The 19,596-nt window shown below is 39.2% G+C and overlaps 1 protein-coding gene across 20 annotated transcripts in view; it reads left to right on the forward strand.

Moving 5' to 3' along the window:
- ATP8B4 (ATPase phospholipid transporting 8B4 (putative)) overlaps window positions 1-19,596 on the forward strand; it is a 285,562-nt gene that overhangs the window by 155,264 nt on the left and 110,702 nt on the right. For 18 of the 20 annotated variants that reach the window (XM_021095810.1, XM_021095809.1, XM_021095798.1 and 15 more), the window contains 2 exons: window positions 4,229-4,311; window positions 15,105-15,263. The exons of 1 other annotated variant lie outside the window; for it this stretch is intronic. In XM_021095810.1, coding sequence (XP_020951469.1) covers window positions 4,229-4,311; window positions 15,105-15,263 — 242 coding nt within the window. The remainder of the gene's footprint in view (window positions 1-4,228; window positions 4,312-15,104; window positions 15,264-19,596) is intronic. One more of the 20 variants, XM_021095838.1, reaches the window with a different exon arrangement.

A 19,596-nucleotide genomic window follows, 5' to 3' on the forward strand; every position in this document is an offset into this window, starting at 1 on the left:
TAAGAGTAATGGCTTTAGAAACAAGACCTAACTTAAACCTTAAACCTTATTCTTAGATGTGGTACATATATGTACAAAGCCATAAAAAGAATGAAATACTGCCATTTGCAGCAGCAAAGATGGACCTAGAGATGACCATGAGTTGTTCTGGGTACAGTTGGGGAAATAGAAAAATGGAATGTATGACAATCTCTGTGTTTACATTTTAAAGATACTATGTACATGCTTTAGATGGACCTTATCATTTAATCCTGATGTAAGACTTGTTGTACAGATGAGAAAATGAAGGCTTAGCGAAACAAAATAATTTGTTGTAAACTTCTAAAAAATGAAGCTAGGACTCAAACCTGGTAGTCTGACAAAAGAACCAATAGTTTAACCAATGCCTTCCAAATCATTGATGTGTTGAGCTATGCAATAGAGTTCAGCCTGTGTGATCCTAGTGTTGTATTGGGCAGAAGCTAAAATAATGCTAAGAGGGAAATTTATAGCAAAGTATGTATATACTTAAAAAGAGAAAAATCTCTAATTATTTAATCTTCCATCTATTGAACCTAGAAAATAGCAAGAGAGACTCAAAGCAAGTAGAAGGAAGAAGATAAAGAGCAGAAATCTATGACTTTGAAAATAGATAAACAATAGAGAAAATCAATGAAACAAAGAGCCAATTCTTTGAAAGCATCAATAAAATTGACAAACTTTTAGGAAGACTGGGAAAGAAAAAAAAAATAGAAGATACAAATTAAGAATAGTATGAATGAACCAGGAGATATTATGACAGATCCTGAAGTCATCAAAAGGATAAGCAAATACTACAAACAGCTCTATGTACATTAATTTAACAATTTAGATAAAATGAACCACTTTGTCATAAAAGAAACTATGAGAACTCATCCAATATGAAAGAGATAATATGAATAGTCCTGTAGCTATTAAGGGAAATAAATTCAACTATAAAACATAAAACTATAGAGAGTTCCCATTGTGGCTCAGTGGTAATGAACCCAACTAGTATCCACAAGGACGTGGGTTTGATCCCTGGCCTCGCCCAGTGGGTTAAGGATCTGGCGTTACTGTGATCTGTGGTATAGGTTGCAGATGAGGCCCGAATCTGGTGTGGCTGTGCTGTGGCTGTTGCATAGGCTGGCAGCTGAAGCTCAGATTCAATCCCTAGCCTGGGAACTTCCATATGCCATTACCTGTGGCCCTAAAAAGTATCAACAACAACAAAATCCAAAAACCAAAACCCCCAAAAAGCTCGAAAAAAAACCCCAAACCAAACCAAAACAAAAACACCAAAAACCTCATAAAACTATAAAATCTTTAGAGAAAAACATAGTAGAAAATCATTAAGATCTAAGGCTAGTCAAAAAGTTCTTAGATTTGACCCAAAAAAGCATAATCTATAAAAGGAAAATTTGACAAAATGGACTTCATCAAATTAATTTTTTTTTCTGTGCAAAATACCATGTTAAGAGGATGAAAAAACAAGCTACAGACTAGGAGAAAATATTTGCAAACTATCATTTGACAAAGGACTTTTATCTTAAATACATGAAAAATACTCAAAACTCCGCAGTAAAAAACAAACAAACAGTTCAACTGGAAAATTGGCAGGTGACATAAAGGGACATTTCACCATTTCAGTACAGATGACAAATAAGCTCATGAAATGTTGCCCAACAACATTAGCCATTAGGGATGTTAAAATTAAAACCACAATGACATATCACTTCACACCTATCAGAATAGCTAAAATAAAAAATAGTGAGAACTCCAAGTGCTGGCAAGGATGTTGAGAAACAGGATCATTCACACATTGCTGATGGGAATGTAAAATGCTACAATCAGTTTGGCAGTTTCTTAAAAAACTAAACATGTAACTACCATACAACCCAGTAATTTCATTTCTGGGCATTTGTCCCAGAGAAATGAAGACTTACGTTTACACAAAAAATTGTACGCAAATGTTTAGGATAGGTTTATTTGTAACATCCGAAAGCTAGAAACAACTTACATGTCCTTCAACAGGTAAGTAGTTGAACAAATGGTGGTATATCCATATGGTGGAGTACTACTGAGCAGAAGGAACGAATGGACTATTAATACTTGCAACAACCTGGATCAACCTTCACAAAATTGTGTTAACTGAAAAAAAGCCAATCCCAAAGGGTTCCATACTATGCCATTCCCTTTATGTAACATCTCTATAAAATTAGAGAAATGGATAACAAATTAGGGGTTGCCAGGAATTAAATATGGGTTGGAGGAAGCAGCCAAGTGTGGCCACAAAGGGACGCCTGAGGAATCCTTGTGGTGTTTGAGATGTTCTGTATCTTGACTGCGTAGATGTCAGTGTCCTATACAAAGGATCTTTCTGTGTTATTTATTACACCAAAAATAATTTTAAATTTATCAAGATATTGGAGCATATTTAAGAAGAGCATAACATGACACCAAAGGTATTTGGGAATTTTTTCTTGTTGTTGTTCGTCAGTGCAGCCTATGTGCTGCCTTATTCTTTCCCTTTAATTTCCACATCTGAAGGTGGAAGTGAGTTATTGGAGAAAATCCTGAGGAAGTAATGTGACATGATGATGAACTTTGATGAGTGAAATGTTGTATAGAGTAGGGTTAAGGATGAGAGCTGTCTGGCCTAGTTGGTGTAACTGACTGTTTGAATTATTTGAAAAGTCACTTAAATGACCAAACATGTCCTTTTATCTCAACACCACTTCTCCCTCCATCAATCCCAGCTCAATTTCTGCCTCAATTATGAAGTTATCCTTGCCTATCTCAATCCCTACTCATTTTGCCTCTTAGGAGTTGATAGATTTAGATCAATAAGATTACTTTTAGACAATTTAATTTCATTTATCTATCCAACTTAATGTTTCCTGCAGAGAGCTGTTTCACCAATGGGCATTCCTTGGTTGGGTTCATATTATTGTAATATCATTGTGAAACTCATTCATAGGACATTTCGATTAAATGCCATCTCAGATATCTGTTCAGTTCTCTAAATTCAGTTATTGATGTTTTGACATGCACTTCCAAAAGATGGTATTTGCTTTTTTAAAAATTAAGTTAAATTAATTTTTTAAAAAAATTATAGCTGCATCCGTGGTATATGGAAGTTCTTGGGGTAGGGGTCAAATTGGAGCTACAGCTGCCACCCTATGCCACAGCCACAGAAATGCCGTATCCTTAACCCACTGAGTGAGGCCAGGGATTGAACTGGTATTCTTATGGATACTAGTTGGGTTCTTAACCTGGTGAGCCACAATGAGAACTCTGAGACATTGCTTTTCTTGATGCCCTCCATATTTGCTTTTTTTTTTTTTTTTTTTTAACTTACCTCTTGGTTTCCTCAAGAGGACAATAACCCTGGGGGCTGCATGAGTTTCATGGGTGACTGTGGTATGCATTCAATCAATATTTGTTGACTGAATGATCCCATTATTAAACATTTCCATTAAGATAGAACTCTGACAGATGATCATAAACTATGGTAGGAGATTAGGTTGAACTCAGTGAGGAAACTGGCATGGCCAGCCCTTTAAACAAAAGACTTGAATGATGGTTATAGAATCTTCACTGCTGCTCATTTCATAAATACCAGAGAACTATTGTCTAATGTCTGTGTGGTCCTGCCTGGAAGAAGCTGACCAACTCACTGTCATGTGCTTAGTTCCTGTCTAGGTGTATGACTCTAGACTTTTGGGATTCTTGGCTGGATTCTCCAAAAAAAAAAAAAGAAAGCTGTATTCCTTTTCTCATTTGAATTTCAGCTACTGTGAAATTAGCCATGACCATCTCTTAGAAGTAAAACTACACAGATAGCAGACTCTGGAATGATATTGGCCTCCTCCTCTGGAGTGATTTGGCAACTGTGATTCCATTCCTACCGTGTTTTGTAATTCATGCATGAGGTCTAAGTAGGTTCAAATGAAACCATGTTTATTACCTCCTCTGTTTTTCCGAATAGCAAAACAGATTACTGTGTTGTTATACAGATGGGCTGTGGGTGGAATGCCAACTCATAGGAGCCTGAAAAACCCTGTTCACTTTCCGAAGGTAGTGAGAACAGTCTGAAGGACATTCAGAGGGAGTTCCATAAATCTCTTGTGTTGGATTTTGCATGTACTACACCTCCCTGGTGGCTTTGTGGAAGGTGCTGTTGGGCTGTTCCATGAAAAAGTTCATATCGTGTCAATTCATTTCACAGAGAAACGAACCTTAAAGTACGCCATGCACTATCAGTTACCTCAGAACTTGGAGCAGATATTAACAGACTTGCTGAGTTTGATGGTAAGTGTTTAAAACTGACAAACAAAACTCAAAAGCTTTTGTAACAAAGCAGTGTAGCAAACTAATTATCTGAAATTCAATTTATGTTTCTTTTTATTTGGTGGAAGAACATAAAATTCTCCAGGCATCAAAGGCTGTAATCTCTTCTCACGCTAGCTAAAGAGTAAAAGTGTTTACCAAAGGGAAGATGGTTTATCAGTTTATTGTTCCTTTCGTCCTTGTTTCCTCTTCTCTAGATCTCTGTCCCTCTAGTCCCTCAATACTCTTCACATGCCTGACCTGTGTCTCCCTGGGGCCTTATGCAGTCTTTCTGAGGATGAAGACAGGCCATGTGCTTGTTCCAAGCTCTAATGAGCCATCCATTCTCTGGCTCCATAACAAAGACTGAACACTAGACTGCAGACTTGCTGAACACAGTAATCTTGCCTCATATATTTCTGTATCTTGCAGAGAGCCTGGCATAATGTCTTAATGAGAATGGGTGTTGGAGAGGAATATTTTGATTTCTTCTCAGTTGGTCAGCTGTTGCCCTTTCTTTTAGACCATGCTTTTGTTGTCACCATCTTCACACTATTCAACCCAGTCCTCTGCTCCTCAGCATGGTCCCTTCTGCCTGTTCTGCTCCAGCTATGTTTTGTTCTTTTCTGTGAAAGTGGTCACTGAGCAACAAAATCTTTTGAGTTAAAGGAGAGGGCCATCAACGGTAGGACTATAGGCACCTCGACAGGCTATGGGAGATTCTTTGGGATCTTTCTGCTACCCCTCAATGGCCTCCTTGAATATCAGTATTTCCATACAGATTTATTTTATTTATTAACAAATATTTATGAGTTTGAGACTATCTTTCAAAATGTTTTCTTTGGAGTCCACAAGGAAAATGTGGACAGGATTTTGGTATGAGCCCATGAATTAGGGCACAGGCCAATACACATTATAAAGGTTTCTCAGTGCATAGTTTAGAGCTTATATTGCCTGTGCTTTGCATTCATTTATAAACTCTGTCTGGATACTGTTAATATTTTAATCTTTCTTAAATGAATGCTGTTCTAACAAATGTTTATAGAAAAAAAAATTCTTCCAGCTAGAGATTTAATTCAGAGGAACAGCCAGGAAACTGAATGGCCCAAGAACTATTTTCATTAGATTAAAACAAATTATAATTTTGTACTAAGTAATTTTTTCAATGGAATTTTACTGTTACGTGAATCCAAGAAAAGTAAATTGTGTTCATGAATCAAAATTCTTGCTTAAAATACATCGCAACATGTTTGTGAGTCCTACAAGGGCAACCTAAATATAATTTACCATTACTCATTTCTTTCCTAGCAGAATTGGACCTTTAAACCTCTGTCAATTGATGATGACATAAAAATTCATGATTTTTTGCTTCCTTTACCAATAAAAAGCAGAAAATGAGGTTTTAATTATCAGTGCATTTCCTTTCATAGGTACTGGCACAGATAGCCTACACTCTGATTCAGTTACAAACAACCCCGAAATCACAGTGGCATAAACAGAAGTTTATTTCTTCCTCATGTCACGTCTGATGCCAGTTGGGTGGCCCTTCTCATTTCATAGCTGTGGTGCCTAGAGTAATTCCTCTGAGGTGGACACATCCAAGTAAGGATAAGCAGAAAGGGGCAAGGTGACTTTTAACTGCTCTTCCTCTCACATTTCATTGGCCAGCACAGGTCACATGACCTATGATGGAGCTGGGCGATAACACGTATGGATATTTGTTGAGTGGTGACTGTCTCTACCACACCCTCTGACCATAGATCAATTCCAGGATTATATATAATGTATAAAGGGCCAGGCTGGACTAGGTCAATTTTTTACTTGGAACTGCAGGAATGGGGCCAAGAATCCTGCTCTTCAACATGACTTCCCACTCTTCTAAATCCTCCCCATCCTGTTTGACGTTTTTCTCTTCATATAGAGCTATCGCCATCTGGCATACTCTACAACTTGCTTATTTTCTGAGTTTATCATTTATTGTCTATTTCTACCTGCTGCAGTGTATGCTGCACAGGTCTCTTTGTTTGCTTAGTGATATGTGCCAAGTCCCTAGAGCAAAGCCTGGCATGTAGCAGGTGCTCAATAAATACTTGCTGAATGTACGAATAAATGGTGGCAGGTGCCAGAAGTGGGGGTCAGGTTCAGCATCAGGACTCAGAAAGACATGGGACAGGAGAGGAAGGGCCTAAGGTAAAAGGATTGAGGAAAGAGTGTGAAACAGTGGGTGAGGAGGAAGCTTCCTGATGGGAACATGTACAACAAAGCAAGAATGCTGGGCCCCCTCTTCCTGTGTGGCGGTGGTAGTGTTGTAATGTCTTTTCTTCAGAATCCTTTCTCCAAACCAGCACAGAAATCCCAAGTTCAAACTAATATAAGTGGAGTTGCTTGGGCTTAAGCAGTGCAACACCTCCTCACCTAAAGCAATGCCTTTATCACAAGTGGGATAACAGGTCCTGAGAGTTTAAAGGTCTTCCATATATAGTCTTTTAAAAAATATTTCATATAGTTTATTTTAAAAGTGCATTAAGAATTCCTTGGTAGCTCAGTGGGTTAAAAATCCAACATTGTCATTGCTGTGTCTTGGCTCACTGTTGTGGTACGGGTTTGATTCCTGGCCCAGGAACTTCTGCATGCCACAGGTATAGCCAAAAAAGTGCATTAATAACTATTACTTGATAACTGTGGCCTGAATTTGCTTCACACAGCTTAGGTAATTCACCAAATCTCTAACGTATAATTGTTTTCCCTAATGAAGGCAACGCAGACCTCTCTTTTCTCTCATTTATACATAAACTGTGGTCAGTTTTCAGAGAACATGTAATGCTGGATTTATGAGGCTGGTACAATTCTGGGCTAAGTATCAGCTTTCTGCTAAATTTACTCATTCATTTTTTCATTCTTAAATCTTGGGTTGACTTTCAATCTGCCTTAAAGTTTAAGGCAATATGATGTTCCATGGGGTTAGCCATATTAAAATATGATTTCCTATTTCCAAGAAAGCATCTGAAAAATGAATAGAGGGATTAAGGGGAAATAAATTAGATACAATATACAAATTAGATTTCCCCTGTTAGCAGCCAAATGTAAAGACCAAGAGAGTGAGGCAAGTTGTGGAAAAGTCTTTGAAAGAATTGGGACAGTTAACAAACCCCACATCCTTCTCATGATTGCTTTTGCTTTCGTATAGCCTTCAACTTTTCCTCTATTCCCTTCTTTCCAAGCCCTAGTGTGTTTTTTGTTTGTTTGTTTGTTTGTTTTTTGTCGTTTTTGTTTTTTGGGGGGTCTTTTCAAGCCCTAGTTTTAATCATTCTCTCCTTGCCTCTGATACACATGTTCATGTACCATATATTATATATATATATACACATTTCTCTAATGATCCCATTTCACCATTTGTCTACCCTCCCTTTTTGCATTTTTTCTAACCATCCTCTTTACATCTTCCTCTTCCACTCTTTATGTTAGTTTACTTATTTCCTCTCTTTGCATTGTCTCTTTTCTGTTATTTTTAAATATTTTATGTTTTCATCACTCCCTCTGTATTAATTAGTTTATTGAGTCTGTTCATTAAGCACCTCTAAGGACAAGATGCACTATGAAGTATGTAGAATTACAGCATATCTTCATGTATATTATCAAGCTTCTTTTGATCCTTTTACTCCTCCATTCTTTTTCTATCTCCTCTTTTTGGTCTCTTCTGTTCACCTTTGTCATAATGGGGTTTCAACAGATTTCAGGTTTTCCTCTGGTGACTGAAAAAGATTTCCTTGAATTGTACAAATTAAAACCAGATATTGCATCCTTGAGCTTAAATTGAAAGTATGCTATCAGCATTGCGTACATAGGGAAACGCCCTGCTTGGCTATGGCAAGGTCTAATAGATGCCGTAGATGGATGAAACATGCCATTTCCTGTGCTCTGTCTGTATGTCTTGGAAGGCAGCTATGCTCACCACTATACCACAAACACACCACAGTCTGTCTGTCTGTCTTTTAGCCTGTGACTTCTGGGCAAATCTGAGTATGGTCTTATTTTCGCTTCTAAGTTACCATGTAGTTTTTGCTTCTGAGATTTGTCAGAATATTTTCTTCAGCAAACAGCTATAGTGTTCTGTCTTGGTATCATAAATGCACATCTTCTAAGTATCAGAAGAATTGAGTTTCCCACTCCCACCCCTAGAGAAATCCTCATTGGGGACTCCAAAATGGGGGCAATACAAAGATCAAAACTGAGATGCGTAAGGCCTCAGGACATCTCTGGTAAGTCCCCTCCCCACTTGGGCTCTTAAACCCAAGAAGAGTGTTTTGCTGGTGACCTCTTTAGGCATGGCCTGAGCTTTCATTTAGTCTTTTCTGTTGTCCATTCACTCAGTCACCTGTTCATTTACTCACTAAATGTATGTTTGACACATTGTCAAGGGGTTTGCTAAGCTTGGGGATACAGTGGTTAAATAGGCCAGACTGAGGCCTTGCTTTCATAGCACTTAGAGCCTAGGGGAGAAGACAGACTTGAACAAGGGCTCATCCTCAAAGAAGCCTTTAATTAGATAAAAGTCCTAAAGTTCTCAGGCCCTGCACATGATGTTGACATATGAACAAGTACTCACTGTGTACCAGATACAGGCTAAGTAACTGCACACATTGTCTTATTAAATCCTTATATCCCTGGGAGGAAGAGATTATTATTACTTCCAATATGACAAGAAATCTGAGACTCAAATCAATTGAATAACTTTTTTGGGGGAGGGTGTCTTTTTTTTGTCTGGTTTTAGGGTCACACCCATGGCATATGGATATTCCCAGGCTAGGGACTGAATTGGAACTGAAGATGCTGGCCTGCACCACAGCCACTGCAATGTGGGATCCAAGCCACAGAAGGGACCTACACAACAGCTCACTGCAATGCCAGATCCTTCACCCACTGAGCAAGACCAGGGATCGAACCCACATCCTCATGGATACTAGTTGGGTTTGTTAACCACTGAGCCATGATGGGAACTCATAAATTGAATAATTTAAAAAGGTCACATGGTTACTAAGTAGAGGAGCTAGGAATATGAACCCAGGACTACTGGCAAAGCCTAGTCTATGAAAGGACATGAGAGGCTCTACTCTGCAAACAAAACAGCAGCATTGGAGAATCAGGAGAATGAGCATTACTGGGTAGCCTCTAATCAGGGTGAGAAGTAAGAATATACTTTAAACCTGAAAGTGCAAAAGGAATTACCAGAGATAAAGTCCATCCAGTCTCAGATGACATCATCATGTTTCTAAAAAGTAGCAATGTTCTGAGGGATCTTGAATGTCAGGATCCCTGACAAGAGTTTATAGAAGAGCTGGCCAAACATAGAGACCAGTGCATGCAAGCTAGAGTTGGGGTATGTCCATTTATTTGAAAAGTTCTCATATAAATATTTTTATACATTTCAAACATCAGAACAAATTGATAGGTAGTCTGTTGAATTTTATAAGAAAAGATGCATAACTTGATCTAATACTATGACAAGTATATAATAGAATGGGTCTTGATTTTTCATATAAAAGTCTTACAGGAATTGACAAGTTTTTACGAATTAAGTAACCGGAAATAGTTTCAATTATACATTTGTAAACTGGACATTCTTATGCCTTGGGGAAAGCCCTGGATGTGACTTGTTCAAATGTGTTTAAGAATCTTTTGCATATTGTGACTGGCTGGACTAAGATCTGTTTTTTTGCAACTATGACAAGTTTACATATTTTGTATGACTGTTATTACTGAGTTGTGAACCAGGGAAAGGTTGACTCTTCATTTCAGGAATCTTTGTATATTTTGTGGTCCTTTTTAAAGAAGAGCATATGTGTAATTAAAATGCAGAAAAACAAGCATTTCCTTTTGTTTCAAAAACACACACACACACACAAAAGCAGCGGTTAGTATCTTGTAACTTTTTGAACTTACCAGATAGGTTTCCCACTCACCTGGACAGAAGCATAACCCAATAGCAGAGCTGATGTGACTGCGTGAAACTTAGGGTCCTTGTGAAGACAGGAAGAATAACTCTCCTCTTTACTGCTGATGTTAACATGGCTGTTCTGATGGCAATGATGGGAGCCTAAGGCTTAATGATTGAAGGATAATGAGGTTTTAGGAAATAAGAAGGTGAAACTCTTCTTTCTAAGAAAAAAATAAGTGCTTGTCACAATCATTAGGGCAACAGTAGAAGACAGGCTTCTAAACTCTAAGCTCTAGGCTAGAGAAACTCTTGAACAGCAATGACAATGATGTCTGATTCAATAGGTAATTTGTCTTAGGGAAGAGTTGTCCTGCAGATAATCAATAAGCATTGATAATAATAATATCCATAAATAAAGAAATCAACTGCTCTGGAAAATCTTGCAGTACAGGGTACGGAGTTCCATTTTCATGATAAATTACAGATTTCCACTTTAAGGTAAACACTCTAGTTTGAGAAGGTTATTAGGTTAGTAATTAACCAACAGTCCAGCTGACTAAATTTAGAATGTTGAGACAGTTCAGAGTAAAATCTTGTGGCTTTTGTTTGGTACAGGCCTAGAGCATTTCTGTGTGATTGCTAACTGGATGAAGTGCTACGTGCTTTCACGTCTGTTCTCTTCAGAGAAGCAAACAAATGTGACTGCCTAGTTTCATTGTATTTATACTTCATTATTGATATGATTTTTCCCCAGTTTTTTAAATTGCTCATTAGAAATGGCTTTGTTCTCTAAACATGTGTTCAGTGAATAACTATGTGAGAAATGATGCTGTTTTTCCAAAATTGTTTTCTCATTCATTGTCCAACTGACTGTTGACTGCCTTTTACTCTTTGACACAATTTGCAAAAGGAAGAAGGGTCCTACAGTTTTTCTCTAGTCCTTATTATGTTTTACATCGGGGATGTATTTTTGGTTGTTTCTAATGTGCTTTACATTGCCCACCTTGTTTTCAGTGTTCGCAGATCTGTTTGTATCTCTTTAGAGTTAGGCCAACCTGAGTCCCCATTGTGGCTGTCGATTAGGTTTTTCAATCCCCTTTATCATTCTTACCATAGAAACATACCCACTTTTTTCATTCCTCTTAGCTCTGCTCTAATACCCAGGTCTTCTTCCAGTCTCTCTTTTGAAACCATTTTTCTGTCCATCTCTTGAGCAAATACTTATTAAGATTCTATTATCTAGGCAGTATAATAGGTTATGGGGATACAGAAATGAAGACAGTGCTTCCTTCAAAGGAACATGTTCACCCCTTTTGGAAAGAGGGAGAAAAGACATTGGGAAGCTTGTGTTTTGTGCTAACAGGGCTACGAAAGGGGAATCTGAGTACTCTAAAGATTAAAAAAAAAAAAAAAAAGTAGCTTGGCTTCGTTCCTGCCATTTTGTTTTGACTGGGCCCTGTGTTTAGTATATACTTCAATCAATGGGACCACATTCTTCCAGAAGGGCTGAATTGGGGCTTGGCCTCCAAAAGCTGAGGCTGAGCCCCTTGGCCTTACTGCCTGTTCCTGTCTAGAACCACACCCTTTGTGTCAGGCCAGAAGTGATGGGCCTTGGGGCCAGGGAGGAGTGAGGCAGCATGTTCAAGGCTATATTTGCCTCCATGTCAGTCTTTGCTTGCAACAATAAAAATGATCAAATGAGTCTGTTTTTTATATTCCTGTTGGCAGGACTGTATATCATGTTGTTTTTGCCCAAAGCTCTTTTTTTTTTGTCCAAGTTTGAAGCCTGAGAAGTAAGTCTTAAGTCTTTGGTCAAGAAACTGTAAGCTTTAAGGGTTGTTGGTGATTCATTATTTTATATAGGTTTGGCTGGTGATACCCAATTCAAAGTTCTACCAGATTTAGGAAGGAACAATATTGGTCAGGAAAAAAAAGAGATACTGAATTCTTAGAGTTTAGAAAAAAACCTCCTCTTCCACAACGTAACTGTCTAAACAACTTGGGCTGGTTGAAATCTGTTTGAATTTACTTTTTAATATCTGTGATATGCTAGAATGGGAGCAAGCCAGAATTTAGCCACTCCCCTTTCTATAAAAAATGACTTTGTACAGGCTGTTTAGCCTCATCCCAATCCTCCTGCCAGCACGCTAACATTTAGCAGTGGACATCTTGGAAGAAACCAGTGAGTGTCCTGGTTGAGAGTGTTTAGTAGGTTCTTTTGTGATATTAGGGAAAGGTAGATGAGTTTGGAAAGGTGGTCCTGAGTTCTGAGTCTCTCATTTGTTCCAGGGTCTGGTTTGTTATTGTTTTTCTCACGCAGTGTCTATTAACATTAGTAATCTGGTTGGTTAGAAGTGATCAGGTCATGTGACAACTGGCTTTTTTCACCTATGTTCATGAGTTTTAAAAGGAAAGCAGGAGTTCCCATTGTGGCGTAGCAGAAATGGATCTGACTAGGGACCATGAGGTTGTGGGTTTGATCCCTGAACTCGCTCAGTGAGTTAAGGACCCAGCATTGCTGTGAGCTGTGGTGTAGGTCGCAGACACAGCTCGGATCCCGCGTTGCTGTGGCTGTGGCATAGGCCAGCAGCTACAGCTCTGATTAGACCCCTAGCCTGGGAACCTCCATATGCCACCGGAGTGACCCTAGAAAAGGCAAAAAGACAACAACAAAAAAAAAGGCAGAAATTTTAAAATATGCTAAGCCCCATATGGTAAACTGAATAGCAGTCCTCCTGAAATGTCCACAATCCTAATCCTAAGAACCTAGGAATACGTTATTTTACATGGTAAAAGGGACTTTTCCAATGGGAAAAGATCTGGAGATAGAGCAGTTATTCTCAATTGTCTACATGGGCCCAGTATAATGACAAAGTCCTTATAAAAGAGAGAAAAAAAGGTTCGAGTCAAAAAACAAACAACATTGATGACAAGAGCAGAGACAGTGAGAGTGGCTGGATGGTCCTATGCTGTTGGGAGGAGGATGGGACCATAAGCCAAGGAATTCAGGATCCTCTGTCAGCCAGAAAAGGCAAATAAATGGATCCTCCCCCTTAAGCCTCCATAATGAGTACAGACATGTTACCCAGTTAGATTTCTCAACTCCAGAACTCTAAGATTATAAGCTCTCTTGTTTTATGCTGCCATGTCTGTGATGATTTGATACATCAGCAGTAGGAGACTAAAACACCCTGTGCTGAAAATTGTGGAACAGGAAACTCAGGTCTTTTTTCTTTTCTATATGAAAAGAAAAAGCGAGAACTGCAGATTCAAGTGGAAAAATAATTTAATAGCTGAAATAGTTTGAAAATTTCCATCAGTTTTTTAGAAAGAAAGAAATAGGAAAGATATTAGAATTCACTCCTTTATCCTTTACTGCATTTGAGTATGACAATGTTTATTATTTGGAATGTAAACTGTTTTATGATTTCTATTGCACAGATTGGTTCAGTCAATCGCTAGTTAAATAAAATAGTCATTTTCGAATAAAAGCTTGTATTGCAGAAATTCTAAAAAAAATAAAAAATAAATAAATAAAAGAAAAACGTATCATCTTAGGAAGGAAGGGTGCCCATGTAAGAAACCTCTCAGTTCAGAAGATGCTTGATGGGTGATGTAACAGTGTAATACAGAGGTTCTGAAGGCCTGGCTGGTCTCTCTTCCCTTCAGTCAATGTGGAAGACATGTTTCCCTCTTTTATTTTCCAAATGCCACTTTTTATGTTCCAACCTATCCTTTTGGCTTCTGATGAAATAAATGTATTTTTATTGTTTTCAAGAGAGAACTTTGTAGGCGCTAATCAGACCCCTGACTGGCTCGAGCCCTGTGTAGATCTACCTACAATCTCCTTTTCCCTTCCTTCTTCCCTCTTCAGTTTCCTTCCTTCCTTCCTCTCTCTTTCAAGTTTTTGTGCTCGTTACTTATGAAGAGTTAACACCAACCATTAGCTGTGCAAATATACTCACATCTAAGAGATACGATTTGTGACAGGGTCCCATGAAAGATTATTTCTGGTTTCTTTTTCTATCAAGAGAACCCCCACCCTGAAAGAGTATTTTCTCATTGGAATTATGGAACGAATTGATTCATAGATTTGGAATGGGCTTGCCCTTAGTTTGGAATGGGTTTTGTATTGAAAAAAAAAAAAAAAAAAAAAAAAAAAACCAAAAAACCCCCAAAAAACTAGAAACATCTTCTGGCCAGTTTGGGGCAAGTTACATGGTGCCTCTGAGAGTCCCCCAGAGCTCTGAATCTAATCAAGATAAGAAGCATAGGACAGCTGAAAGGAATCACATGCATTCTTAGACACATGTGGCAAACAAGGCCCAGGTTTCTTGGGGGCGGACTAGAGTGGGACCCCCGAAATTCTGATTATAAGCCTAGCAAGATCCGATTAACTTTGGTTGCGCATCTGGAAGTATGCCATTTTTAACCTGTGCAAAAGTTACAATAAGGAAAAAGGAATGAAATAAAAAACTTTTAGGATTATCTCTGCTTTATATTTTCAAAAATCATTTGTTACAAACAAGTAGAGCGTTTTTTGTTTGTTTGTTTGTTTGTTTTTTAAGGGAAAATCATCCTATGGCTCTTGAGGTTTCTATTCTCATTTGGATAGTGCAGAAATGAATGTTTGAGAACATTTGACGGATTTCCATCTTTGTATTCCCCTGAGATGATTTTTCCTAGTACCACCTAGGCTATGTGTAGGTATGTGTAACACTGTGCTGTCCAAAACATAAGGAAAATGTAGGTTAGGGTGCTAACACGGTACTGTAGGCTTCTAAAGAGAGTTCAAGGTGAGTCATAAAGATGTTTGTTTGTTTGTTTTTGTGTTTTACAGGGATTGTTGTCTGTGAGGCGCCTAACAACAAATTAGATAAATTCACAGGAGTCCTCTCTTGGAAGGAGAGTAAGCACTCCCTCAGCAATGAGAAGATAATCCTGAGGGGCTGTGTCCTGAGAAATACCAGCTGGTGTTTTGGAATGGTTATTTTTGCAGGTACAGCTGACTCCCCGAGGTCGGTGATGGGAGAGCCCTTCCTGAGATCTGTATGGTCACAGCCTTTGGCTCTCCAGGCCGGATGGACACGGTGTTCTTACTGCATGCAAGGGGCCCTTCTGGGTTGAATGCAGAGTGCAGGGTACCAGAGAAAGACACTGCTGCTCTCCAATCTGAGTGGCTCCACTGTGTGAGGAACCAGTGATGTCATCAACTTCTTGAGTGCTTGGACCTTAATTACTCAGTGGATGCTAGATACTGTTTAATTTATTTCTCTAACTCCATCCGGGTCAACCCCATTATTTTATGTATTAATCAGCCTGCCTTTAAAGTGGAGGTCGAGCATAAAGGAAAGCCCTGGGTCTGCTGTTAATTTTGTAGTTTGCAAAGGTCAAGCAGTCCTTTTGGGAAAAGCCTTCTTAGAGATCCTGCCGTCATTTCTGTTTATACTTCTGTGCTGCTTCTATCATTTGTCAACAGGACAGTGAGTCCTGAAAGACTGTGCGTGCTGAAGGTGGGGTGGGAGTTGGCGGAGGGAGGGGAGTTGCCTCTTACTCTTCCTAGTGACCACTTTTCCTGTCTCTTCTTTATCTCTAAGGGCACAAGATGGCATTATCCTGCTAAGGAAGCCTACAGTAGCTCCATTTCGTAAAGCCTCTCAAATTGTACTCATGGCTTCAGTTGCCAGCTCTTTATTTTTAAAATGCTGTTTATTGTGACACCAGATTAAGATGTGTTTTGGGCCCATTGACTATATGTGCAATCAAAATTGGAATGTTTTTAAGTGACTTCCTTCAGAAACAACAAAATGTTCATTAGAGACTCAAAAGGGTTCCAAATCTTGACAAATCCTCCAATTCCTCCTAAATACTCTCAGCTGTGGGTGTTAGCAAGGATCTTGTTGCTTGGGGCATTGCCATTGTAAGGACTTAGGAAATCCCTAGAAATGAGGCAGTATATGAACTTTTACCTGGGGATGAATCTGGTTTCATAATATTTTTATCAGGTACTTTTATTCTTTAGTCAGGGGAATAAACCTATGATCACATATTTTCTTATTTGCATTTTGCATTGAGAAAAAGAGTTCAAGGCTTATACATTAACCTCTCTTTACCTTCTCACTTTAGTCATCATACTTAGTGAAGGAGAGACTTCTCGGAGGTCCTGTGAAGGGAAGGACCCTCTTGATTTGCTCTCTGTCATTAGAGAAATGGGGGTGCACCATCCTAGGAATTTCCTACCATCCTAGACTTGGGCTGTAGTCCAAAATTTTGTTTGTGCTTGTGTGAGCTTGTTCAGAATGACTGATTCAGGACTGTGGCTTAGCTATAGCATGTTATGCTAGGACAGCTAATGTGAGCCACTCAGGGGCCAAGTTTTCCTTTGTCATGTTGGCTCTGCAGGGACATAGAGGGAAGTGCAATGATAAGTTGAACAGGTTTCCCTCCAAAAAAGTATAACAGGAAGTTCACAGAATTTGGATTGGACAGATCTGGGGTTAGATTTGTTTACCAGCTCTAGGATGTTAAACCTCGGTTACTTGTACTTCCCAGACTTTAGTTTTCTCTGCTGTAACATGAGGGAAAATGAGTATGTTGGAGAATCATTGTAAGGCTCAGTGAGGTAATGCATATGCAAGAGGACAAATGCTATTTTCCTTCCTTCCCTGCTTCTCCCTTCTTTTGGCATCAATTCTCAGTGCACTGTCTGCTCCATAGGTGGAGGGTTGCGAAAACATACTGCTCTTGGATATTGGTGGGGAAACACCCTCTTCTTTTCGCTGGCAGGGGATCTCCATAAGGCAGGTATTTGTAAAGCAGAGCATGCCTACATTGACATCAGTCTGGGCACAAATGATAATAGAAAGCTTAACTGGAATAATGACAGGCAGAGGAATGGTTGATTTTGTCAGTGTCAGAGTTGAACAAATGAGTGTCTTAGAGCCCCTAAGTCTTAAGACACCTAACATGGGGAACAAGTTCCAGGTGAACACCTAGATTTTATGAAAGTTACCCAAATCAAATTATTAACTATTCTGTATTATTACTCTAGTTATACCTGCCACTAAGGATCATGCAAGGATATAGTTGAAACAAACATGGTTTATTTACTTTATAGATCTATAGTTTATAAACATCTGATATACATTAACAAGGAGGCCATGACTCCCTGGTAATGGCTTCTCCTTTATCTCAAGAGAGGAGAAAGTCCTGTTTCTGAGGGTAGAAGTCTTAGTCATGTAAGGGGTCTATAAGAGTCAGCACCGTCTTGGCACATAGGACATTGTTGTCCTGGATGCCTTCCATTTGCTCCTCCAGATCTACTCTCACCATTTTACACTCTTCTCTCTGCCCTGGGAGGCTGACTTGTATGGTTTACATTAATAGGTTACCATAAACTTGGGTCCTGTCACTGGGGATCCCCGGGAAGAGATCAGAGGAAGTCAGAAGTAAAGGTATTTATTCCCCCAGCCTGCCTCCCTTTAGGCTGGCTGGGTCCTTCAAGATAAAGTCACTCTTTCTCTAAAGGTTGCAAACTTTTATTTATTTATTTATTTATTTATTTATTTATTTATTTATTTATTTATTTATTGTCTTTTTAGGGCTGCACCTGAGGCATATGGAGGTTCCCAGCCTAGGGGTCTAATCAGAGCTGTAGCTGCTGGCCTATGCCAGAGCCACAGCAATGCCAGATCCGAGCCGTGTCTGTGACCTACACCACAGCTCACGGCAACACCAGATCCTTAATCCACCGAGTGAGGCCAGGGATCGAACCCCCAACCGCATGGTTCCTAGTTGGATTTGTTTCCGCTGCACCATGACAGGGACTCCAAGGTTGCAAACTTTACACAGCTCTCTTCTTTAGGGTCTAGAAACCCTCCCTCCTCTTGGTCTTCTGTCCTGGTGCATATGGAGAAACATCTTGCTGCTAAGTCCTTGGTTACTGCATTAACCTTTTACTTCTCCTGTACCTCCTATAAACCCACCCACATTTTTGTAAATAGTCCTTTTTATAAATAAACCTTCCTTGGAGTTCCCATCGTGGCTCAGTGGAAATGAATCTGGCTAGTATCCATGAGGGCGCAGGTTCTATCCCTGGCCTTGATCCGTGGATTAAGGCTCTCGTGTTGCCATGAGCTGTGGTGTAGGTTTCAGAGGCCGCTGGGATCTGGCATTGCTGTAGCTATGCTGTAGGCCAAAGGCTACAGCTCTAATTCAACCCCTAGCCTTGAACCTCCATATGCTGCTGATGTGGCCCTAAAAAAGCAAAAACAAAACAAACAAACAAACAAACAAAAAACTCTTCCTCTAATTATCTTTGTTCAATGTGTCACATCTTTTTCCTGTTTGGACTCTGAATGAGTCATAGTCTTAAATACACATTGATTGAATGAGTCAATGAATTAATAAATTAATGGGCTCTTTCATATAGTTTTAAAAATAGTGGTTAAGAGCAAGAGCTTTAGAATTCGATATATCTGGGTTCTAATTTTGACTCTGATGCTTATGGGACAAAAAAAACCTCAGGCAAGTTATTTAAATTTTTTCATCCTCCAGTTTAATCATCAGAGGACTAAGGATAATAGTGCCTAATTTGTTTGCTTTTTTTTTTTTTTTTTTTTTTTGGCTTTTTAGGACTTTTTTTGGCTCCTGAGGCATATGGAGATTCCTGGCCTAGGGGTCGAATTGGAGCTACAGCTGCTGGCCTGCACCACAGTCATAGCAATGCCAGATCTGAGCTGTGTCTGCAACCTACACCACAGTTCACGGCAATGCTGGATGCTTAACCCACTGAGCAAGGCCAGGGATCGATCCCACAACCTCATGGTTCACAGGTGGGTTTGTTTCCACTGAGCCATGAGGGGAACTCTTGCTGGCCTGTGTAGAGCATCGGTGAGATAATGGGTGAAAAGCACAGATGCACGTTGCCTAAAACATAGTAGGTACTCAATAAATTCATCAAACAATTACCTGTTGAGTACCAACTTTGTAGAAGGCACTATGCTACTTACTCATTTGCAATTAAGAATCTGAAAAAAAGCAAGGGTAGTCCCTTCACTCATGTGGTTTAGGGTCTTGTTGGAGCCAGAGATATTTATTGCAAATAAAAGTAGCAATGAGTATATAATCTCAAACTGAGATAAGTGCTGAAGAAAAAGAACATGGACTCACAAGAATATATAGTGGAGGAATATGAAGGAAAGAACAAGCTAGCTAAAAGGCACATCATAGGCAGCCCTGTGGTAGGAATGAGCCTGGGGAGGTAAAACAACTTAAGAAGGACAGTGTAGAGCATGGAAAGCTTGGCAGATAGAGACGGACATGTGACTAGA

Source organism: Sus scrofa, chromosome 1 (assembly GCF_000003025.6).
Source record: "Sus scrofa isolate TJ Tabasco breed Duroc chromosome 1, Sscrofa11.1, whole genome shotgun sequence".
In the NCBI taxonomy this organism is placed as follows: Eukaryota; Metazoa; Chordata; class Mammalia; order Artiodactyla; family Suidae; genus Sus; species Sus scrofa.